The 24599-nt window shown below is 51.9% G+C and overlaps 8 protein-coding genes across 8 annotated transcripts; 3 read left to right on the forward strand and 5 right to left on the reverse strand.

The window, feature by feature from the left end:
* Positions 1-243: 243 nt before the first annotated feature.
* On the reverse strand, positions 244-795 carry ACET3X_008321 (uncharacterized protein; the record flags this gene model as incomplete). Its single annotated transcript, XM_069454481.1, has 2 exons — positions 244-519; positions 610-795. 2 exons carry the CDS (start codon positions 793-795, stop codon positions 244-246), a joined length of 462 nt encoding a protein of 153 aa, XP_069303923.1.
* Positions 796-1578: 783 nt separating this feature from the next.
* On the reverse strand, positions 1579-2433 carry ACET3X_008322 (uncharacterized protein; the record flags this gene model as incomplete). The annotated part of the gene is made up of 2 exons (XM_069454482.1): positions 1579-2038; positions 2087-2433. The coding sequence occupies 2 exons, from the start codon at positions 2431-2433 to the stop codon at positions 1579-1581; spliced, it is 807 nt and encodes a 268-aa protein (XP_069303924.1).
* A 558-nt stretch (positions 2434-2991) lies between these two features.
* On the reverse strand, positions 2992-5178 carry ACET3X_008323 (uncharacterized protein; the record flags this gene model as incomplete). Its single annotated transcript, XM_069454483.1, has 2 exons — positions 2992-5082; positions 5131-5178. The coding sequence occupies 2 exons, from the start codon at positions 5176-5178 to the stop codon at positions 2992-2994; spliced, it is 2139 nt and encodes a 712-aa protein (XP_069303925.1).
* Positions 5179-5732: 554 nt separating this feature from the next.
* Positions 5733-6205, forward strand: ACET3X_008324 (uncharacterized protein; the record flags this gene model as incomplete). The annotated part of the gene is made up of 5 exons (XM_069454485.1): positions 5733-5760; positions 5809-5904; positions 5957-5984; positions 6047-6110; positions 6161-6205. 5 exons carry the CDS (start codon positions 5733-5735, stop codon positions 6203-6205), a joined length of 261 nt encoding a protein of 86 aa, XP_069303926.1.
* Positions 6206-8184: 1979 nt separating this feature from the next.
* ACET3X_008325 (uncharacterized protein) lies at positions 8185-9293 on the forward strand (the record flags this gene model as incomplete). The annotated part of the gene is made up of 7 exons (XM_069454486.1): positions 8185-8300; positions 8354-8387; positions 8441-8641; positions 8695-8749; positions 8795-9028; positions 9083-9182; positions 9263-9293. 7 exons carry the CDS (start codon positions 8185-8187, stop codon positions 9291-9293), a joined length of 771 nt encoding a protein of 256 aa, XP_069303927.1.
* A 3660-nt stretch (positions 9294-12953) lies between these two features.
* On the forward strand, positions 12954-18938 carry ACET3X_008326 (uncharacterized protein; the record flags this gene model as incomplete). Its single annotated transcript, XM_069454487.1, has 5 exons — positions 12954-13254; positions 13313-13689; positions 13739-13830; positions 14368-14492; positions 14551-18938. 5 exons carry the CDS (start codon positions 12954-12956, stop codon positions 18936-18938), a joined length of 5283 nt encoding a protein of 1760 aa, XP_069303928.1.
* A 125-nt stretch (positions 18939-19063) lies between these two features.
* ACET3X_008327 (uncharacterized protein) lies at positions 19064-20269 on the reverse strand (the record flags this gene model as incomplete). The annotated part of the gene is made up of 2 exons (XM_069454488.1): positions 19064-19803; positions 19867-20269. The coding sequence occupies 2 exons, from the start codon at positions 20267-20269 to the stop codon at positions 19064-19066; spliced, it is 1143 nt and encodes a 380-aa protein (XP_069303929.1).
* Positions 20270-21920: 1651 nt separating this feature from the next.
* ACET3X_008328 (uncharacterized protein) lies at positions 21921-22535 on the reverse strand (the record flags this gene model as incomplete). The annotated part of the gene is made up of 2 exons (XM_069454489.1): positions 21921-22282; positions 22478-22535. 2 exons carry the CDS (start codon positions 22533-22535, stop codon positions 21921-21923), a joined length of 420 nt encoding a protein of 139 aa, XP_069303930.1.
* Between the last annotated feature and the right edge of the window lie 2064 nt (positions 22536-24599).

Below are 24599 nucleotides of genomic sequence, written 5' to 3' on the forward strand. Positions count from 1 at the left end.
ATGCAATCAGATGGGTATCACATGTCAGCTTCCATCATGCAGCTGCACTCGTTCCTTTTTCCACATGTCTCTCTGCTGATGTTCTGCGTCTGTACCAGGGCCCATGGCCCCGTACTCTCACACTCTGTGCTCAGCCCAGGCTTATCGCAGTAGACTGCTACTCGTGCTCGCAAGCCCCGGCCCGACACATCCTCCACCAAACTCAACTGTCCAACCAATAACCTTGCACACTAAATTCCAAGCTCATACCAAGTGTCCTGGCAACAGGAAGTTTGCAACCCCCTCCTTGACCGCATATTCATGCTCACACGCTCCACATACTAGCTTGCCCTCTTGTATGCATGTTTCGAGTAGTATCCTGTGTAGGTCTTTCGCTGTTTGGCTAGGCTCCTCTTCTGCTTGCTCGGTTGCTGTTGCTGGTGTTGCATCTGTGGTGTCTAACGCGGAGGCGGAGGTAGAAGAAGCTTCGACTAGGTCGGCGGGCGTGGGCGCTGTTGGTGGAAGTTCAGGGAGACCAAGCTATTTTTCAAAGATATATTAGCCCTTGTTTCGCAAGTCTTCTCGCGTCTGCCGTTCTCTGTGTTCCAGCACTTTGAGGGTTGCGCATACCTCACTGCATATCCCCCGCAATTCATTCCACATCAACCTCGGTAAGATGTTCTTGAGAAAGGGCAGGTTGACATCTGCTTCTACGATTTCGAGTTCGGCGTCGCGCGGGTGTAGTGGAAAAGATGCAGGGTTTGTTTTGCAGGTTTTTATGGCGCAGGTGAGGAAGTTCAAGGTAAGGAGCTTCATGTTGTATTTCTCGATTACGAGGACCGAAGCGTACAAGACTTGTAGCGTTCTAAGGATGTCGTATACTGTCGTGAAGTGGAACAGGTCGGTGGGCAACTTCTGGCCGGCGGGCTTTGCGACAAATAATTTTTGGCGCGGGTTGTCATAGGTGGGGTAAAGACGCTAATGCAGGGCTTGAGTTTATACTTAAGTTCCCATCTAGATCGCCATGTCGCTTTCCCATTGCTTTGGTCGGAAGTTTTGGATTGTTGTCATTCATCTGCACTAAAAACACACGAGACTGTATTTGGGTTGCGAAACAGCGATTGCAGCTATCTTGCCCACATCTGACCTGTAACACGACTATTTCAGTACGACACAACACACAAAATCTGTCACCCTCTGAAAAACGCACTGGTGTCTGCAGTGCGCAATCCCCGGGTTCCTCCAACTCTTGGTCTCGTAACTAATGTAGCCAGAGGAGAAATAGATATTACAGGACCGACTGTTGCTTGCGTAGAAGCAAAGATGGTCGTTATGCTCAATCTCCTTGAAGTGTTCGCGCATCAGTTTGTGCTATAAGAATGCTAGCACCGCATGTAGTAACTAGAGTTTGAAACTGCGGTTGGACATTGTCCGGTAAACATGTGATTGGTACATGTACTGCTAATGGACCGATATAAATCTTGTTCACATTATGTGTCGTATCAATCTATCGCCAGTGCATTCCATCTCAATGTGGATAAAGCTGTCAGGCCGTTTCCAATTCATCATTATTGTCCCATTTGCGAATGGCTCTTCTTACTAGAAGCTCTTCAACAGCTCCTGAAGCTGCGCGTATGTGTCATCTGGGTTCTTGACCTTGTGTCCGATGGTCCGCTCGTCGCTGTAGATCTCCCAGTCATTTCCGCCCTCGTAGGCCTTGTCGCCAAAAAAGTGGATCTTGTCGTAGACAACACCAGAGATATCCTTCTCTGCCTCAATGTGACGTAGGCAGTAGGTCTTGTCCCAGCCAGTAGGGAATACGTCGAAAGAAATTTGGCCACCAATGGAGTATGTGAGGCCGTAGTCGGGGAACGCTTCCTTGAGCTTGGCGACCATGGTTTCCCTGACCTTGTGCTCAAGATCGTACTTTTGGTATTCGTTACGCTCTTCCGTGGATGCGTTACGGCCGATGGGGGAGACGTTGATCATGCCGTTGCGGAACTCGATAAAGGTACCGCGCTTGATGGGAATGTCGAGGTCGGCGATGTAGTGGAGGATCCTACGAGCTTAGGTCAGCAATACTCTGCAGGACTGTCAAGTCACATACCATTTGGCAAGGGCCTTGTATCTGTCCTCACCAATCCACGAGATGAAGCTCTGGCTAGCCAGAACCTCGCCCATGCGGATGGCAGTGAGACCGTTCTCGGCAAAGCAAAAGTCGAACAGCGAGGTGACGTCCACGGGTCCTCCAAGTTGTTCCTGCTGTTTGACGAGGTTGGAGCCGCCAACGAAACCGATGGCGCACTTGTGACGGAGTTCTGAGAGCAATTGCAGCATCTGGGGAGTGACGAGCTGGCGGGGCTTTGTGAGTGTGTCATCGACATCGAAGAGGACGACAGTGTTCTTGACCGGACGCTGGTCAAGCGGAGGGTAGACAGCAACTGCGGCAGCCATGGTGCTAGTCTTGTCTTGTGGTCGTGAGCTGAGCTGAGATGGGGCAGATTGGAAAACGAAAGACACTTGGTAGGAGTAATTCGACAAAGGCAGGTCTTCGCAGGTGTAGCAGAAGAGCGTATATTTTGGAGGGGTTCCTGCAGGGATGGCTGATCCTCACCGCAGTTTCGCGTTGGCACGCGCGTGGGGTTGAGCTAGCAGTGCCTGGCCTGGACCCTGACTTAGTTTGGTACCTGAACGCGTAACGACTGCATGGCAAATATTGACATGTGTTCACTAGGCTTCCGGATTCGAGTCGCGTTGACATCCGCTTCCATTTGTGTCTAGACCATCGACACTTGGTAAGTCGTCAACGAGCAACGCTGAGCCACCTCGTGTCGACAGAAGCGGAATGGCTTCCGCTCAGTGTGTCAGAACCTCTACATGCAAGTGGACATTGCATGAATACGAAGAGAACACATAGCGCTGAACAACCCATACGTGTCTCATGGACATGCTTGTCACCTTCACATCCAATGTATTTTAAAAATAGGTATTTTATTGCATAGCTCCTATTACTCAACTCAGCGCGTCGACTTCCTCTGCCAGCGCCCTCCATCGTCCCTTTTGCATCCCTGATGGCATCATCGATAATACACCCCTAAGAGACTCTGTCTCGTATTCGAGTCCCTCCAATGTGACTGCCTGCAAGATATAGTTTCCCACCGTATTACTTGAGAGCGGCGGATCTCGCAGGATTTGTGTCATCCTATCAACAGCAAGCTTCTGGTAATGCCACATGTGATAAGCGCGAAGGTGCGTCACGGTTGCACGTATACGCGAGGGTGCCCTCGAGGAAGGCGATGGGATGCTAAGTTGAAGATGTTCTTGTGCCCATGTCGTCGCCAAGTTGTATTCAGATGTTCGTGATGGTTCGTTTAGGAGACCAATGTCTGGTAGTGGTGCTGGGATAAGCTCGTTGGATTCGTGTAGGTCAAGGGAATCATGCTCCAATGCTGGACCGCTCGCTTCCTCTGTCAACCTTCCACTGTCATCCAGAGTCATACGTCGGAGGGCGTCTTCAAGTTCTGGGTCTGCAAACTCGTCATTATCAGCTTCTTGCCTCTGAAACGAAACACCCTTGTCTTGATCCTCTGGATGCACACCAACATCGTCTCTGGACAATGTAGGGGGTAGGGTTTCTGCGTCTTCCTCTTGCGATGTCTCAGGTAGTTTGGGGTATCCGGGATCAGCATGATTGAGCTGAGAGAGGTTTACTCGGCCAACTCGCTTTTGAGGAGGAACACTGCTTTCAGCTCCAATTCTCTCCATCTTTTCGAGGTCGCTGCTCCGTGTGGATTGGGACGCGTAAGTCTTGTCAGCGCCACCTGTAGAGGCAGTTGTCGGCGTTGCATACATTGGGTCCTCGAGTTGATGGCTGTCAACAAGTTCCTCTGTCGCTGTCTCGTAACCTTCGCTATCTCCTTCGTCCTCTTGTTTGTCTTCAGCCACGTCAACTGCAGACGTTGCAATTGTGTCTGCTGCATCTTTGGGCTTCTTGGCTTTCTTACGGGGTTCCTTGGGCCTAGGTGAAGGCTTGTTATCGAAATCGCAAAGAGCTACTGGAGGAGGGGTCGGCTTCATCTGCGTCCTTTTCCATTCAAGCATATGATATAGGCGAAATCCAGCATACGCATCAGCGGCTGCGTAGTGTATCTGCTTGATATCCAAAGGAAGACTCCAATCGCTTTCCCGAACGCTGGGGGCTGTTTCGGGGTCGTCGGCTAGTGGCTCGCCCTTGTACAAGGGCAGCTGCAGGTGCTGTAGCACCTGGGAAGCGAGATTCACAAGCCTATTTGAGACTTTGCTAGGCTCAACCCCGTACCACTCAACTAGGTTATACAAGCGACTCAGCTCGAAAACTCCCTGAGGCCGAATACCGAGGTACTTCTCTAGGCGCGTGAAGTCGCCCTTGACAGCCACACCTACTTTGTAGATGTCTGGTGATTCGAGGACAGCCTTCAGACTAGGAGGCATCAGCTGTTCTGCTTTGTTTCCGGAGAAAAGCGACACATGAAAGAGTGCGATTCGATCTTCGCAAGCCAGCTGAATCAATGAAGCATTCTGCTTGATCGAATGTGGATTCCCACGAGGCTTCCATTCAATATCGAAGCCCACCACCTTCTCCCGCAAGAAGTATTTGGCCACCCTTTCAGCGACATCGAAGGACTTGCAGTAGTGGGTGGAGAGCGACTCGCCATCAGGTCCTTGATAGAGTTTCGCACTCCAAAAACTGTCCCGTGTGTTGGGAGCGGCAAGCATAGCAGCACGCAACTTGCCCTCTGGGATCTGATATGTGAGAGGATTGTATTCATCTGCATCGTCTTCTTTTTCGTCATTAGACTCGGTCTCTGGCTGCGATGAAACACCGCTCGAACCGTCACTCTCTGAAGTGCCCTCTACAGCAACCTCCTCAGTGTGTCCTGTAGCATTGTTTGCGTCGTCTCGAGTGTGCGCAGAGGGTTCGCCGGTGCGGGTCGTCGCAGCTGATTCATCTCTACATGGAGATGTAGTCTCGGCGGCTTTAGGAACAAATTCTGGCTTGGTCGCTTCGGCCGCCGCTGTTGTCGCAAAGCGTAGTCCGTGAGCTGGATTCCATAGTCCTACGCGCTGAAATCGGTCAGCGCCCGGTGCTGCAGGAGTCTCAGCAGGCCGTACGTGTAGTGTGGCCGATGCCTGGCGTATGCGACGAGAATCTTCAGCCATGGGTACTGCCTCTACGGAACTAGGCTGGCTCACTGAAGGTTGTAGTCCCGCGGTTGGGGTTCGGTGGATTCTTCTGGGAAAGTTATCACGTCTGGCCACAGGCCGTCCTCGCTTCCAGCAGCAGGTCGAGAGGGGTGGAGCAGCGGGCGTTGGTCGTAGTGGAGTGGTGTGCATTGCCCTGCCCGCTCCCATACGCGACGTGTGCATGGTGGCGAGTGTCTCATGGCAAACACGCCGCGGGGCATCTGACGCGCTCAGCAGAGAGGCGCGTCGATGGAAAAGCATAACACTCCATGGTAGTGCTCCCACTAGGTGCCAACAGGAGAGGATGGTCGCCGTGGATGCGAGTTGATCGTGCGTGGACAAGATGTTTGCTGCCTGTTGTGTTGCCTCGCAAGCACTGGTTGGCTAGCGTGTCGCCTGTGGAAAGATGATCTTGAATGCCAAGATATCGAAACCAATCACCACCTTTGTCCTACCTGCACTTCAAACACGACATCTGTATCCAACGTCCCATACTCAGCTCGCAAAAAAACAAAGCCCCCCACACCACCATGTCGCTCGAGAACCTCCTTCCGCTAGGTAGGGCTTGACTGCACGCGGGGGTCGGTTTTTGACTAATTTCCATAGAACTCATCGACAAATGCGTGGGCTCGCAGATTTGGGTCATTATGAACGGTGGGAAAGAATTCACTGGGAAGCTGGTTGGTTTCGATGACTACGTCAGTGAGTGAGGTTGAGTGAGACAACGTGGATGAAGCCATTCTAACGAGAACAGACATGGTGTTGGAGAACGTGACGGAAATGTGCGTAGCCTCCAGGTTGCTCTGGTGCTCGACACGGACAAGTCCAACTGACACGACGGCAGTGACCCGGCAGAGGGAAACGTCCAGCTGCCCAAAATCCTACTCAACGGCAACAACATTTGCATGGTATGGAACAGTGCCCTGTCTAGTTTGCGCGCCAGTACTGACACTGCCAGATGGTGCCCGGAGGAGATGGGCAGACTGTTCTGGAGGACGAGTAGGGCCGATGGGAGCCAACAAATGCGGCATCGTATGATTTCAAACCACATTGCGACAACAAACACGGCCAGCAGTGCGGTTGGTGCGCCTAGCCCGGAATTGTCTGCTGCCGAGGTTGGACATGTCACAAGGCAGCCAACGCTGGTGAAAAGGCTGGCGAGCCGTTGGTCGCGATGCTCAAGCTGGGGTAGATTCAAGGCAGTCGCAACGGCGCCAAGGGGTCCGGTATGCTATCACCACGAGGCTTCAGACAAAGACATAGCGCAATTGAATTCATGGATATGCGGCCGTCTATCATGCTCGCATACATGCTCTAGCCAAGGATAGCGTTGCTTCAAGCGGCAATGAGCAACGTGATGTTCCGCTCCGCTGGTGACGTCGAGTTGGGCGGAAGTGGGTGTGCCCAGATGCCTTTTTCCACCCCTTGCAGCGCGTTGATCAGCCACGGCCAGGTCAGGGTTAGGGTCAGGGTGATGGGCGACGGGCGACGGGTGCAGTGGGAAGTGATTAAGCAGAGAAGATGATGTGCAACAGCGCGAACCACAAGGGGGCGTCGCCGCGTGTTGATGCATGGAAATGTTAATCGCCGATGCAGCCCGTTTTAGGGCTGTTCGGGGGTTTGTTGTTCGCTCGCACGCGACGCCGCCAGCTGCGTCGCATCGCAGATCGAATGTCTGGTGTTCGCTTAGTTTGAGAAAAAGGCCATGGATGACGAAAGGCAGATGCGTCGGTGTCAGCTCAATGTCACTCGCTACATGGACATGCTAGCCAGGCCAGATGAACGAGGGGTTACGAAATTGCAATTACGGAGCACCGTCAGCGCAGAGGGAATGGCAGACTAGGACTTCGCCGGCTCGTGTGAACCGGCCCTACTGTAGGTACCGGCGTTTCGTCGATCGTGCCTTTGTATGAGATGTTCTGTAGACTTGACAGCATCACCCGCCGCCGGCACACTCTTGCAGCCTATCAGTCGGCGTCACATCCAGGGAGAGATTCCACATCAGTCTGCCTCCCGTGCGGATGAGGTGGCTGGAGCGTTCCCTCGCACCCTGGATCGTCCCCTGCTTGCGCTCTGTCCTTTGCATCGATCGCCTGCTCTGATCTCGAGAGCCCTGGGCCGGGCCCTAGGAGGCATTGCTGCACAGTCACACATTGTTATTTTCCTGCTTCCTCAGCTTCCCGTCTTTACTACCACCACCACCACCACCTCCATCATCACCATCGCGACTCCCGCCGCCGCCGCCGTCTTCACGCCCACTCGCTCTGACTCGTCTCCAGCCCCAATTGCAACGCCCGCCATGATTGCGCCGAATTCTGCCTACTACTACTAGCCCAGTGCCTTCCTCCCTGGGTCTACACTTGCACCGCCCTCGCCCGGAACTGCCTACTCTCACCGCAACCCAAGCCTCGTGCGACTCTGCTCAGCTCGCAGCACCGCTTGGGACGCGCCAAATGAGCCCCGGCCGCTTGCTGACTCTCGACGGCCGTTGTCCTGGTCGCGCCTCCACTAGGCTGCGTCCGCTGTCTTTACTGCTGCAATAGCCGAGACTCTCCCTGCCCCTACCACAGCATAATCACAGAATTCTGCTGATCGGTCCGGGACCCACCTACCCCAAACCCAACGTTAGGCGCCACCACTTATGGATGCATCTTGGTAGTTGGCTACTCCTTCAACTTGCTCTTCTCCGCGCCCGGTGCCCTGCAACACTTTGACCCTCACGCGGATTTTCGTTACGAGTCAATCCGCCACACTCGTCGCACTGCACCAATCACATTGCCTGGGCCACAACGCGACCATTTCCTATTTCATCCCTGTACACTAGTTTCGCTATACTCGAGTCTTATCGATCACACTCGATCCCAACCCATTGCCACTAGTGCTCTAATAATCCCAGACGTTTACCAACCCTCGACGGCCAGCCCATTTCGAGAGTTGGTCGCTACACCACACCACCCAGCGGTCACGCTCACGCCCTCCTACATGAGCGACTTGAGAGAACGTCTCGCGCGATTGGGACTGTCCCAATACCACGAAGTGTTTACGGCCGAAGGCTTTGACACATGGGAGACTGTGCTCGACATAACAGAATCCGACCTGTGCGCACATACCCCGCCTGTACCTGGAGACATCTGTGCTCACTGTTGTGTAGAAGTTCCCTAAACGTCAAGCTTGGACATCGTCGAGTAGGTCACTTCCTTTTACTTGAAGCCTAACCAAATAACTAAACTTCTTGTAGAAACTTCAGCGGGCCATTGCCGAATCGCGCGGACAGTCTTCTGATCGGCCCTTACCCATCAGTCTTGCACGAGCTGGAAGCACTGCCGGCTCATACCGTAGTGACGATTCGGGACCAGAGGGCAAATCCAAGCAGCCAGACTCTATCAACACTGCGCCCGGGAGCACAGGTGCCAAGCGAAAATACCGGCGACATCCCAAGGTAGCTCATTTGTCAGCCTCTGCTGTGTCGTGCAATTTGCTAATTTAATTCAGCCTGATGAACATGCCCCGGAACGTCCACCATCGGCTTATGTCATCTTCTCCAACCGTGAGTTTGTCTTGATGCACTGTGACCTCAACTAATTTGCAGCAGAGGTGCGAGAGTCACTGAAGGGACAGGATCTTTCCTTCACCGAGATCGCCAAGGTGGTCGGCGAGAAATGGCAGGTCTTGCCCGCCGAGGAACGCGAAAGTTGCGAACGACAAGCCAATGGTGCAAAAGAGAAGTACTATGCGGAGTTGGCCGAGTACAAGAAGACGCCATACTATGAGGCTTACCAGAAGTATCTTGAAGACTTCAAGGCGAAGCATTCAGTGCCTACAAAAGGTCTGTTTACAACTTCCAACCTACTACCCCTCAAGGTATTGACGCGTGCAGAAGGCAAACGTTCGAAGCTAGAATCCGACACCAGTACTTCAATACGAGGAGGCAGCTACGAACAGAACGACCAAGCCAGTAGCCGAGCATTGAGTGCTATCCAGTCAGATGTACAAACACCAGCACAGCAGAAACCGGATCCTATCCAACCCATTGGCCCTTCGCGACTTCCAGCTGGTCCAGTCTATTCGTCAAATTCAACATCACCGGCTAACCATTCTCTTTCTGGCTTCACCTCTCCACGGTCCGGCGAACGGTTTTCCCCTACTTCTGCGTCTCCACGGACCACCGGCATGCAAAGAGATGGAGCTACTGATTCGTCTGCATCCAACCACGTTCGGGACCCTAGGATTCCTTTTGATGCCAATCCATACCATCAACCTTCTGCGTACAACCTGGATCTTCACCAGAAAGTTGCATCCACACCACCGCCTTCATATCCTCATCCAGTCCACTACCAAGCGCCCATCGACATGCTTTCTCGCAGGACTCCGCGGGAAGCCGCGCGGCTTCCTCGCCTCAGCCACGACGACACGACACTATCATCCGAGAGTAGTCATAGCAATCAAGGATCTACAGGGTATCCTTTGACAGTTTACCTTGGGCAGACATTACCTGCAGACCCGAGCAAATCGATGCGCATGCTTCCTCAACCAGTGCCTAGCATGGGATCACTAGCCTCTCCACTGGACCGGCCAATACCACCGATGCCTTCGCCCCATCTGTCACATAATTCCCATGACTATCGGACTCAGGGATCGCTTGCCGCCCTTGTAAGAGCAGGAGAATTAGCATCAAGAGCAGTGGATGACGACATGATGGAGACCGAAGGCTCGCCTTGACTTTTTTGAATTTACACCAATGTTACAGTACACGATATGGTAGGAGCATCCCACATGGCTCGTTTCAGTGGGCAGCATGTGCTACATGCTGTTAGCAGCTGTACGCTGCGCAACCTCAGTAAAGCCAGGATTGGCATGCGTGTATCGCACATCAGCCCAGTAAGCATACGCGGAGACGCTTTACGTTTTCATATGTTATTTGCTATTTCGAGATGATACCCCAAACGCAACCAGTCGACATTTCGATTACCAAGTGATTATACCGAGGATGGATCCCTGCCTGACAGATTGAGGGGTTGGAGTTGGATGATGGGCCCCTCTAGATGCGCAAGGCCTGCGCCATTCAGATGGATATTGTTTGCATGCAGAAGACCTGCCATGCCGAGGTAGAGATGTGGATGGTTTAGCTTCCATGGGATATGCCGTGAGAATAGACGGAATTGCTGCATGGCGAATATGTGGGCAGTTGCAGCAGCACGCGGAGTTTGTACATAGGAAATCTATATCTTTTCGCTTGAACAGCACCACGTGTCTGACCATTTCTTTCGTACAAATGGGAGCTGGGAAACCAGCTGCGGCAATGGTCTGGGCCCTTCCACCGACTTCGCCGTAGAGTGTGACAGGCAGTCAGCCTTGTTTACATCAACACAACCACAAATCGTACGACTTAATCTCGATGCTCGCGCAAGACGGGTTCAATGGCGCGTAACGGAGAGCATGCATTCGAGAAGTAACGAACTCGCCCCTGTAGCAAAAGTCATGCTAGCAGCTAGAGCGGACCGACTTCATTCGAGCTTGTGCGCTTAGCGTAGTGTGTGTTGAGTGGATTTTGAGAGATTTATCCATGTTCATCAACATCGAAGATTTGGCATGCTGATCCAGCATCACATGGCAAGGGTTCAATTCAACATCCGTCGTCGGCATTGTATACCGAGCCCGCGCTTGCCGATCGATGACACGTTCAAAGAGTAGAACCAACAGGTCCACCCACACCTGAAGGCTCCTGACATGGCAAGCAAAGACGCCCAGATGTGCAGTCATACGGCAATCGACTTTTGTCAGCCTTTAACCCGCGCCACGCTCGAATTGCATGTAGACCACAGGGGCCCTTGTCTAGCTACCGCGGACAGTGGCTTGTATGGCCCGCAGGCCCGCTCACATGCCACCTCGAAAGAGGGACGATTATCGCAAGATTTCACCATGACAAAAACAGGTGATCTCGTGTTGTCGCCTGATTCTAGCATCGGCATGCAGCTTATGACATGAGATTTGACACTTCGGCATGTCGTTTGAATGGGTAAAAGCAAGGGCAAATGCATTATGCAGGTGCTGTGGAGCACCCAAGTCGCAGCTCACTGCCATTGAGGGCTAGTCAAGGCCACAGTTGAGCCAGACATCTGGTACCAGAATCCTACCATTGCCGAGTGGGGTCGTCAAGCGAGGATCCTGCAGACGTTGGCTGTGAGGTCCGAGGAGCAACTGTGTTGTCAGCTTGACGTCCGCGGAATGTAAATACTGGCAGTAAGAAGATCCTCGGAGGTAGGCAACCGGCTTTTCTGGCTCGGCATGCAAAATTGAATATCGGCCCGCATTTGCGTGTTCTCTCTATTTTCCAATGGTGGTGGCGTTGATAGGCCAGTAGGATGCTTCTAGCTCTGTTGCTCATTTTCCGTATGCACACCCTATACCCAAGTATGCCTAGACATCTGTCAGCCTCACACAAACTTCTAAGCCTTCCAAATACATAGACTTACGCCGCTTTTATGTATGCTAAGTGAGTCTTGTGACACTAACTGCTTTTTCAATACGCCTTCAGACAACCAAGAGCGTACGAAATTGCATTCCAAGGTTGTCAAGTTGCATACTTTGCCATACCTAGGTATTAAATTACAGAAGTCTCTACAATCTCAAAGAATACGGTAGTTCTACGACGAACAATACTAGCAATTTCATACCGCTAAAGTACAACAAGAAGCCGAGCCTATGTCCTGCTTACTAGGTAGCTTGCCCGTCAGCGAAGTACCGGTATCGTACCTAGGAGTCTAGGCATGCTAAAGGCTCGTGTATCCCTGAATGCAAGACTGAATGCACACCATCATTCTAATTTGCATGAAAAACAGTATTTGAATTCCATCCAGGTAGCATGCAGTTCAAAGGACACATTTGCTGCTTCCCAGCTAGCACATCGTAGCGTCACACAAGCAGGCACGAGCCAACCAAGGCCACATGTACCCTGTCGATCTCCCGTGTCAATCTCACAACTTCATCTTCTATCGTCACGTTTCCCACCAAATCTCTGCTTGGCATCTACCAAATTACCTCTACAATACACACAACACTTGCTGTATAAAGAGTTCATACAGTTCTAGTCCGTTCTAGATCATCGCGGCACATGTGCAGGTGGTGCATCATCACCTAGGTACCCATTAGTCACCTCGATCGCACCACGCACTATTCGCGCCTGCCGCCACATACATTCTCGGTGCGAACTTGTGGCTTACTTAGGCATGTACGTAAGAGAATGTCTCGAGTGTGATGAGCTGATGCTAACCTATATGCTGGTAGCCGCGACAATTACCCGCTGTACCAGACGATTCTTTGCATCTCAGCGGTCTAGGCCTTCAACGCGCTTATCCTGTCATCCGTCAAACGACTGCCCATCATAACCTGCCATATAATACCAAGACCTCCGCTCCGCTGGAAGCATGACAGAACCTGTCGATGCCAGGGATCCCGTGCAGTCCGAACCATTGCGATCTCGGCATAGTCTTCGGCAAAATGGTTATACTAATCCCATGCCTAGTGATACTATGACCATGTCTACAGCGGTGTCAAAACGTCAATACCTGAACCTGAAGCCTCTGAAGAAACTCGATTTGCCTCATCATCGGGTATACAATAACGCAGCCTCGGATCATAATGTAAGCTTAGTGCACTTTCTCGACAGCCTCTTTAGCGAAGTACGAAGCATCCAATCCGATGCAGGTTTCGAGAACCGCGGAACTTGGAGCCCCAACAATGGACACGTAATGATGCCTCCGTTAAATGCTACAGAGAGCAACGATGCAGTTCCTGTCCCAGTCTTGGTTGAGAAGCGCGTCAAAGACCTAAACCAAGCCACATGGGCAGTCAGAACTTCTACCCATAGTGACACTCATGTCAAGTTTTCCGAGTTGGCAGACGTTTTGGCAAAAGACCACAGTCGAAATGAAGCTATCTATACGCCGAGCGTTTTCGATGCCATTGAACTTTTGAAGTGGGATCATGAAGAACTACTAGAAGCTGTGCAGCAGTCAGGTCACCAAGAGGAGATCCACAGCGTAGAAATGTTTAGTAAGTCTCTCATCCGGAGAGTCATGTGTCTGGCTGGGCTATTGCTGAAGCTTTTTAGTATCTCAAATGTTCCATATGATGCCCAAGGTCGCTGGTCTGAGCTTACTACAAGACCGCGTGTTCCATGTGTTGGTTGTGACTGCAAACACGTACCAGAAGAACAATCCTTCTGAGCTCTCGAAGTCATTTACTGTTCAGCTTCCGATTGATTATGCATCGTTCGGCGATGTCGAGATCATGCAAGAGATGAGTCGAATGAAGGCGAGAGGATCTTCCCAATGCTACCATTTCCCTTCCAACGCGGAGTCTGGATTAATACCGGATGCACATCAGAAGCAGCGGCAGGGGAAGAAGCTGACAGAAGGCACATACGTCTCGTTGGAGAGACTCACTAGAGCAGACTCGGCAAACAACCACTGTCATCGTTGGGATATGGTAGGCTTCGTATGTCGGACGCTAGTGGATGTGTGTTGACGTGATACAGATGACGTTGAGTACGGCGGGAGGCATGACACGTAGGGCTCCGAAAGGTGTCCAGCAAAAGGAAACACTGGAAGCGATTGCGATGGACGTGGGGTATGTCCTTGCGCACATCGCGAATCAAAGACGGGAAAGTAGGACTTGAATGTAAAAGCGGCCGTTTCGGTTTACGGATCTACTCTGAGTTATTCTGGTTTTGATAAATGTCTGTGTTTCACCTCTTGATGTGTAGCAATGATGTGGGCAAGAGTGCGCGCTAGTTTGTCGCTGAGAGAAGGGCCAAGACAGGGGGCCAGGCGACGGGAGGCGGGGACGATGCTATCGCGTGGCTGTGACACCACTCCACTTTCTGCACACCTAGACTCTAGCATTCAGCCTTGTGCTGTGTAGACGAAGCACAGCTTGACGTATTTCGGTATTGCCTTCTTGTACTTACTATCTACATCAATGCCATACGATTCATCTCAATTTGTTTCGTGATCTAATTCCAGCACTTGCCGTACACGTGCATGCCACACTTCTCGAGAGCCTATTGATACACACAGGCACTTCAGCTCCCATCTCGAGGGCACGCTCCCAACGAAGACGATCCGCCACGCCTCGCGACACATATATACCGGGCGAATAGCGCAGGAAGACGCCATTCGCGATGCAAAACTACGGGCAAGCCCCAAGCTACCAGCGGCCAGGAAGCACGACAAGCTTTACCGGACAGGCTGGCCCTCCGCCGGTGCCACCACCGCCCCCTGGATATGGAGGTATGTGTATTCAACATCGTTTGTATCTACATAGCGAGGCGCTGACATGATGGCAAAGCGTCTCAGGGTTACCAAACATCGGCTCCTCAAGCTCACGGTCAATGGGCTGCCCCAACGCCAACACACACATCAAGCCCATGGAACCAGGCGCAACAACAGGGGACGGGAGGATACAACCCAGGCACATATGGCACTATGCCAGGGGCGCAGCACCATCCATACCATCCCCCTCCCCAGCAGGATCAGCCTCCTCCACCTCCACCGAAGCCCCATGGCTTCGCAGCGGCAGTCCAACGGCAAGAGCAACAGCAGCAGAGCACGCAGAATTGGTCGCATCAACCGCAACAACCACAACAGAATACCGGGTATGCGCCGCATGCGCAGCAGGGAGGGTATCCAGTGCAGGAGACACTACAACAGCACTATCACCATGCGGCCCCTTTGCCGTCCCCTGTCACACAGGGCAGGCCAAACTTCCCTCCTTCGCATGGAGGACGTCCCAGCTCGATCTACGGTACGGCACAGGTCGGCTCATACTCGAACGCGCCTTCAGCTGTACCACAGCAACCCTCCGCGGTTATCAGCCCAAACGAGCAGCAGCCAGCATACACACAGCCACCTTCAAATGTGCATGGCACACCAGCTTACATGTCTGCAAATACAAATCCAACACCCAGCGCATACGTCCCCCCTCCGCCGGTAGCTCCCACGTGGCAGCAGCCACAGCATGCGGCACATCAGGGCGGCGCGAACAGCTTCACGCAACCTAAGCCCATTGTGGACACAGGTTTCTATTCACAGGATTACCATAGTGCACAGCAGCAGCAAGCACCGCCTCTGCCTCCACGATATGGCCTACAGAGCGCGCAACATCCAGAGCACCACCAACCTCAGTACGGACATTCAACACCCGATCATTACCCACCACCGTCGCAGACACCTCACCAGTTGCAGCAGCTGTCGGGCCAATATCCGCCTCCGCCGCGGCAGCACCAACACCAAGGTCATTTTGGGGGTGCACTGCCAGCTCAGCAACAGCCGGTCGGACAACCCGTGTATTCACAAGCACAATCGCATCAACAACCAGTACAGCAGCATGGGTATTCAGTGTATGAACAACATGGCCAATCTTCTTCACAAGATTCGCACTTCCAGAGACCGTGGCAGCCTGCATCACCAGCGCCTGAGCCTAGTTATCAACACAACACAGCACAACCGTATGAGCCGCAGCAGCAGTCTTCTCAATCGGGATACCAGGCACAAAATTCTTTCTCGGGACAGCAGTACTCTCAGACGACAAACCAAGAGATTCAAGAACCAAAGCCATTCAATGATACCGCTACGTCGAATTTCTACCACCAGCCGAGTCCGCCGAGTCAACCCGTGTCTCCGATATCAAATCGTCCCAGCTTGAGCTCCGCGTCTGGTTATCAGCATGTGTCTGGGCGCACCGACTCCGTAAGCTCCATAGCTCTTGCCAATCTCTACGCACAACGCGCAGAGAACAAGACGTCTTCACCAAAGCCTCTTGCATCCAAATTACCCATACCACCACCGCCTCGTGACGATAAGTCGAGGTTTAGTGTTCTCGCTGCTGGAGCGCCCTCTGATTGGGAACACTTGGGTGGCAGTGAGGAAATCGACGACGAAGAACTCTTTGGGGTAAAGAAAGAAGAAAAGCAGAGCGAAACTACTCAGCCCGGAAGCGTCGAACTGCCTGCTCACGTTCCATCCCCTTCTTCTACGCATGGATTCCCTAGCCCTGCGGTACGTCCCGCACATGTGAGTTCAAGCGAGTGGGATAAAGACTATACGCCCACTCCGCCATCTGTAACGACAAGTCTTGCTCATCGACAAGCCTCGCAGTCGTCCGATCAAGGGTCCGTAGTAGAAGATGCCATTGTCGCTCCCTTGAAAACTACACCAAAACCCATACATGGTACGAAGCCTCCCTATCAACCTGCTGCGTTGATTACAGGGTCTGCCACAGCCGAAGGCGAATGGAATACATCACAACATACCCCGACACAACCAAAGAATCATTTCGAGGTACAAACTAGCAAGGAGTCCAAAAGTGCAGAATCTTCCGGTTACGATTATACCGTGCAGTTGAAAGAGAAGGATGACCTTATCCACCAGCTACGCGCAGATGCAGAACGTGGCAGGGCTGAACTACACGCGAAGATCGAGGCACTACAGGCTGAAAATCAGAAACTTTCGTCTGAGCATCAAGCCAGCAAAACGCACAGCACGAGTGAGATGATTGTTTTGCGTGCGCAGATTGAGAATATGAGGACCGCCGCAGACCAAGCCACTGTCAATTCCGAGGCCTTGGTGAAGGAAAAGAACACGACGATTGAAAGACTGAAAGAAGATGTGGAAGGCAAGGAACATAATATCGAGGAACGTGACAGTCTTGTTGTTGAGTTGAAGCGCCAACTTGAAGCCGAGAGGCTGAAAGAGTTGCCGAAACCCACCCCTACCGATCTAATTTCAGACATTGACCCATGGTATGTCGGCTCCTTAGAGCGATATATAGCCATGCTTCGTAGTGAGGCAGCAGCAACACAAGTTGAAGAGAAGATCAAGATTTTCAAGGCCTTCATGAGGGCAGAGTGTAGCATGCGGGCAATCAACTTTTTCGACGCCTCAACCCAGACGCTTCCAGTAGAGCCAGGGGCATCGCACGAGATAGAGCAAGCTGCGCGCTCTCGTGCAACTTCAAAAATATCCAACAAGAGACAGGATCTAAACATACAAGTACCGCATGAGTCTGCATACGAGGACGACTATGAATACAGTCCTGGTGGAAGACCTATCGTGGCACGTCCAAGTATGTTACCGTCTATTGAGAATTATCAGGGTGTTTCAAAAGCATCTCCGTCGGTGGTATCAACGGCAATCCTAACCCCGACGAGCTCTATTGACGACGATACAAACAAAACGCCAGTGCAGTCTCTACCCGAAGAGCAGATGCAGCCTCAATACAAGGCATACGTTCCTCCTGCTAGCATATCCGTCGATCCTCCTCAACTAAGGCATAGACAAACAATGTCTTTCTCCAATACTCCGGTTGTGGCTTCACCATCCGGGCATAGGAATAGCAAGGGGCATGATGAGATCTTCTTTGGAGCTCACCAAGCGACTGCGCAGACACCTGATCCTCAGCCGCCCAGTATCGAAGCAGATGTTCCCTTGCCTGCGCCATTGAATCTAACTTCACGTCGCCCAGCATCCACCGCTGCTCCATCGAAAGACGGTCCGAACCAAGTCCTCAAAGCACTGTTACCCAAGCAAATCGAACCAGACCTTTCAAACCGCCGGATACAGGATCTCAGAGCTAAGCTGGCGGATATTGAGTCAAGATCCAGCAACACCGAGCAGCTTGCCAAGACATGGGAGAAGTCAACGTCTCTGAGCCGCCGCAAAAGGGACGACGCTCGCCGCAAGCGCCAAGAAGAGAACGAGGAGCACAATGATGACTTGTTCAACAACAATGAAATTTCGTACGCAGAAATGAACCAGCTCGAAGAAGAGTTCAAGCAGAAAGAAGCCGAGCTTAAAGCTCAGGAAGACAGAGACGAATACCAGAGTTACGTAGACGCTGTATTCGATCCAGAATTCACTGGTCTACATGGCCAGATCAAGGCCCTCATGGATTTGTATGTCGAAGCTAAGCAGCTGTTACAATCCTCCGTACGCGGACTCAGAAGTCTGGAGCAAACGGACGATCCAAGCACGAAAGACTGCTTGAAATTCGTGAGGGATGTTCACGAACAGATCGAAAAGAGACATGACAGCGTTGCTCAGCTCGTTGCGGAGCGCGACAGACGCTACAAGAAAACCGAGACGCAACCTCTGTACGCCGCTGGCAACATCAGTCAGATGAAAATCGCGGAGAAGCACTTTGAGAACGCCGAGAAACAAGCCGTTTTTGGAGCTAAGCGCGAGAAAGCTGAGCGCATAAGCGAGCTTGTTCGAATGACTGAGGGGTTCGTCGTCGATGCAGTGGGCGATGAGCAAAAAGACATCGACATCGTCATTGCAGCTATCAAAGATCTCGAGGACGGTACCGGTGACCCGGAGGTCCTTTCTCATGCACAAGCAACCCTCGAGGCCTTGAAAAAGTCATCCAAGGATCTTCTCTCCCTTTTCAATACGCTGGAGATTGAATCTAACAACGCCGATATCAATGCTGAAATTGCGCAAGTGAAAGCCGATAGCGCGGACGCAGAACGTATAGGAAAATTGGAGGCCGAGAAGAAAGAAGCTGAGAGGGAGTTGGTAGCGGAGCTCGAAAGGAGGATTCGTGTGCTGGACAGCAACGAGGGTGAGATTAGGGAGTTGATACAGAAGAAGATGGGGGAGAGGAACGAGGATGCGGAGAAGGAAGAGCGACTACGAACGGCATTAGAGGAGGCGAAGAGGCGGAATGGACACGCCTGATAATGCGACTGTGTGTATCTAGGAAGCGTAATGTTTTTTGGGCAGACAACCAGTTTATGGATATATAAAGACTGAAAGACACTTTGCATATTGTCTCACTATCACCCAAAACGACGCCCACGTTTTCAAAGTCCACTGTCCTTCCTCTCCCTCGTTGGTCTCTTGTTTTCCTTCTTCTCCGCATCCCCATCCAAATGCGTCCTCCGATCAATATCCAATCTCTTCTGAAAATACTCACCAACACCAAACTCGTCGTACCGTACCCCCTCTTCCCTGAGATGCGGCACGACACTGACCTTTGCGTCTTCGTTCGGACTGAAGAAGAAAGGCATGCTATATCTTTCCTCGCCGCCGATATTCCTCACCCTGTGCACAGTACTCTGCCACGAACCCCCCGTAACCAACTTCAAGAAATCGGCAATGTTGACAACAAAAGTGTTTGGCTGCGGGTGTACGGGGACCCAGATACCATTTCCGTTTAGCACTTCAAGGGCGGGATAAGCGGTTTTGGACTGGCAAACGAGCGTGAACCAGCAAAAGTCTGTGTGGGCGCCAATGCCCACGTCGCTCTGTCGTTCTTGAGGTGGGTAGTGGACAGCGCGCACGTTGGTCATGGGGTGCGTTGTTATGGTGTCGAAATAGTCTTCGGGGAGATCGAGAGCGAGGGCGAAGATGTGGAGCATGCGTTTGCTAAACTCGAACATGGCTTTGTAGTAGCGGTAGATTGCGGGGCGCCAGAAGAGGGCTGAGGGATGCGTGGGCCATTGGTTGCGTGGGCCCTGTGGGGAGGGAGGCAAGGAGGAGATGAGGGATAGTTGCTCTTCGTCGGTAAAGTCTTCGCCCATGAGGAAGCCTTCCTTGAGATCTAGATGTTGTTATTGTTAGAAGAATGAGCTGCTTTGATGTATAGAGCCAGTAAAGACGTTACCTCCTCGTGTACTTGGATCAAGCTTTCCTTCAAGAAACGCTTCGTAACCCCTGAACTTCTCCGTCTTTTGATTGTGGGTCTCCATCTTGATATCTGTTGGTAGTGCAAAGTACTCCTTCAATGCATCGAATGTGCCCTCCAATATGTCATCATCGACTCCATGGTTAACCGCATAGAAGAATCCTATATCTCGACACGCGGCGCCGACTTCTCTGGCCAGTTCTTTTCTGTCCTCAAGGTCGTCTGAGTATATGCGTCGAAAATCGATCTTGGGTAGTTCATTGAACGTTTCTTTGGCAGCGGTGCCTTTGAGGACTGGTCTTCGGCCAGGGACACCACCATCATGATAGTGAACCCAGGTATCCACGTAGGTCTCCGTCTCTGTCGTAGTAGCGGTTGACATTTTTTTCACTGAATGATGGCGAATCTGCTCTTCTACCAGTAATCAGGGTCGAATTTATACACAACAGCAAATAATTGCAGAAAGCAGCCAGGTATAAAGAGACAGTTAGCCACATCGGCGGGACGTGCCGCAACTTTAACACACAAGCCGACACCCAGCCTACCATGAGCCGAAGGACATGCCCAGCCAACAAAAAGAAAACGGTCTGGAAGGTGAAGGCTGCACAGAGATTCTTTTAGACCAATAATGATAGACCACGTCGTGGCGACAGGCGTAATTGTCGCAGCGTGAACGAACCACACTGCCTATGCAGATACGGTGTGGTGGAGTGGGTGTCATCATCCCCAATATTCCAAGGCTCATACTCTCGGACAAGAGCGCACGCTGGGTAGGTCTATTGCCGCTCACCGGGGTCACCTATCTATGAATGGACCGCGTGAAGCGGAAGAAGGCCTGGAGCCGGCATAGTACCGATGTTATGCATAGGGAAGACCTCGGGAGGGTGGGTGAGTAAGGATCCTGTATGCGAACTGTCTTGGTGTGCTGCGCGTTTTTCTGCCTCTTTCCATGTATGATCCAACACACCCTGAAGATTCCATGATGAGTATTTTTCTTGACAATCTTTCCTCGTGTTGGGGTTATGCTGGCCACTCTACGTCACTTTCTTACACCCCGCCGAAGCGTTGCACCTCATGTGAGCTGCTGCGAGGCATTAGCTGCAGCCACAGCATAGCGATCGGACGACCCTCCATAATGGCAGGACCCTAACAGGTGATGTATGAGCGGCGGACTGCGTCGATAGCTTACCAAACCATCGGGAACCGGAGTTGAGCGCGAGTGGAGTGGGTTGTTCTATATTCTACGTTTGCGGTGACGGCTCGTACGTGCATATGCTGATCTCGGCAATTGAAGGTCATATTCTCGGACATATTTCGCGTGAGATTACATGGCAATGAGAATAAACGTTTGGAAATTGTTCGTGGTGCTACATGCGGGTTTGTGACCACGGGAGGACGAGGACTTGTGGGTTGATGTCACAAATCGCCCCCACATGACGCTTGTCTGTTGCCGAGGACCCTTTATGGGCCTTCAGTGGATAATAAGCGGCGCTGTCCTATCGTAGCATTATCCGATTTGAGAAATGGCAGACAGTCGGAATTGCTAACAATTGTGTAAAAAGCAAAGGGAAGTGTATGAGCTCTGGTGTGCCAATAGCGAAAATGCTGCAAGAGTGATGTAATCGCGGCCATATGATGATGCGGTATACTCAAGCCACCCCAGGAATTCCAGCAGTATGTTTGGCTTGAGTGCGGACCCAAGTGGTTTTTTATGATATCACAAGCAAAAGCACTTCTTTGTTTTTCAGAAAATTGGTGTAGGCGCCTTTCACATTGAAGAAACAGCCGGTCAGGCATAGCCATCAGCACGGCAATAAAGCAATTGACTAACCTATGCCAGCTAGACATTCTCCCATTTTATAAGAAGATAAACCACCAACTCCTCTGCCCACTAAACTTGAAAGCTTTGCACCTCCTGGGATATCATGAACCGTATAAAGAAACCGAAAGCCCCATCAGCAAGTCCCGGGCAGCTCGTGTGAATCATGCTCCACAATGTAGCATCATTTTGCCGACCATGAGTCTAACCAGACCTATTTCTTGCCCAGCTTGTTCAACAAGTCTTTGCCCTTGCCCAGCAGGCCCTTTCCATTGTCCTCGCGCTTAGAGTCTTCGCTTTTACGCTTAGCCTCGGCGCTCTTTCGTTGCGCGGGCTGTGCGTCGCCGATGATGTTTGCGGCACCTCCACGACCGTAGTGTTTGGGGCCTTGAGCCTCTGCATGAGGTTTACTTTCGACGTCTTGAGCGGCGCGTGCAAGCTCAGGGTGTTCGGGGTCGTTCTTCGCCATGTTACCAGTGCCACCTCTGCCAGTGGTGTATGTGTTCGACTTGAGTGTTGGGGTGACGAGGTCCTCAGGCTTCGGGTAATTGGTAGGGTCGTCCTTTGCGATGTTGCCTTGAAACATTAGTAGCCGCTCAGAAGCATAAAACTGGCGAATGATGATAGCGCGCTTCATGAGGGGTGTTGACTGTCTGACCGCACGTGGTGGTTTTTGGATGCATATGTGCGCTGCAAAGACATGCAGGCCCAGCTGGCCATCCAGGCACTGCGGAGTTGCGCCTCAAGATTTGAAGAAAAGCAGAGACTCACCAGCACCTCCGCGCCCGTGCGACGCAACGCGCTGGTATTCGTTCGGTCGAGTGGTCATTTTGCTCGAGATTGTGGTGGGTAGGTTTGTGAGAGTAGGATGGAGAGCAGGCTACTTGTGCAGGAGCGTGTTTGGCAGCGCAAACAGTGGTGAAGTCGCGGTGTTTACTTGGGAGCGAATCGTCCGGGTGGAAGAGATTGAACAAAAGCCCAAGTGATGACGCGATGGCAGTCACAACACTTGTTGTATTGACGGTACTCTTGGCTCTTCCGCGAGCAGCAAGCCAGGCGCAAGGGCAGGACTTTCGAGGACTGTGCTCCGTGTTTGCGCACCAGCAGATTGTGTTTCCTTGAACACCATCGTGGTTAAGCATCAGTAGTCTACTCGCGCCTGGGCACGACGCGCCGATGGGGCTCTTTCTGGTCGACTAGGCGGCACGTTGCTTTCTGAGCCGTGAAAACCTTCATGCTGTGCGCGTGCGTGACTCTGTTTTTGGGTTTCTGTGACTAACGTCTAGGTGCTGCTGCGGGGTCCGCGAATTCAAGCACTATGGGCGGGAGAATGTCGTGTACGAGTCGAACGACGATTCCGGCAAGTCTCTTAGAAAGGAGATCAGGTGTCGCGTCAAAAGATTGAGAAGTTGCCTCGAGATTTCCTTGCAACGCATTTGCTCGTATATATCTTGCTCGCACCCATGGGGAGAAGAAGCAAGCATGCAGGTGGTGGGTGCATCTGCACATGTAATCTCATTATCTATGCCAAGGTTTAGGGTAGGCGGCAGCGTGGGGTAAGTCATAGATACGCGAATGCCAACCGCCCATCTATCGTCATCTTCGATGATTCCATCCACTTTAGCTCATCTTCACCACCCCGATCACGTCCGCCGCAAGTCATATTTGATAACTGAGCCTCGTCAAGCTTCATGGTCTATATTTGTTGAGGCCACGCTACTGCGCCACCCATCATCTATTCTATGATACATGCTGTATGGAACCAAGCCCAATAATGCTTCGACATAATGCCCATCTGCCCTGCTCGAAAGGCGCCAATGCCATGGCCACTGCTATAGGATCGCTCCGTATGCGATTACAACGCCGTCTAAAATCATAGGAAAGATACCGCTGTCATGTCCATTGTACAGTCTCTTGTTGTACACAAACCGGAAAGTCCCAAACGCCCAAGATGCAGCTGAAAGTACAAAATAATGTAGCAGGTCGGCCTCGAGACAGGTATCGAGGTACAGAAGAAAAAAAGACGCGGTAGCGATAACCGTCTGCGGCCAAAGCCGTAAGGAGCTCGTACAGAAGCTGTTGACGTAGGCGTTCTTTGACCCGATCTGATCCCGTTTGGAAGAAGATGACAAGATGATAAGACGGAACCAAATTGTCTGACTGAAAGAGGGATTGGAGATGTGATCTGGGTCATGTTAGGTTAAGTATGGTACAAGTTGGGAAATATTATACATACCAAGGTCGACTCCAAACCTCTTAGCCTCCATCCCGTGGCTGGCTGCCATCTTTTGGTGCCTTGAAGAGCATCATGGGCGAGGATAGTCGTGTGCTCGGGTTTGGCGCTCCACCATCACGCGGTTGGGGCTCGAAGTAGGCGAGGTTGTTGTTCTGCACAAATTTCATGGTGGTGGTGGCGGTAGTAGTGATAGTAGTGATAGTAGTGGTAGTGGTGGTAGTGGTGGTGGTGGTGGGATGATTGTATATGTGGTTCGGTTGAGATATGATATGCAGACAGATGTGAAGATTGGATTGTGGTTGATGATGTTTCACACCTTAAAAGGCGGTTTGAGTATATATAACTGCCTACATCCTGAGGCCTGTCGTAGCCTCAACTCTTTCCAGGAACAGGCAATGACTGCCTTCTTTCAGGCTATGACGCAGAAACAGTTGAGATTATACTGGCCCGGTGATTCAATTCATGTCAAAAGAACCATGACTGCGCCTCGAGAGCGGGAGACTGAAATGCTCATTGGGTGTATCCTGACGAACAAGGCGACAACCAGGCTGCAATTTGTTCTAGCGTCCTTCTAGAAGGCTAACAGCCCTCTCTACCCCGGGGGTGACTCCTCTAGTCACCGCCCTTTAGCAGCAAAGCCACGGTGACAGACTCGGA

This window comes from Alternaria dauci, chromosome 8 (genome assembly GCF_042100115.1).
Source record: "Alternaria dauci strain A2016 chromosome 8, whole genome shotgun sequence".
NCBI lineage: Eukaryota > Fungi > Ascomycota > Dothideomycetes > Pleosporales > Pleosporaceae > Alternaria > Alternaria dauci.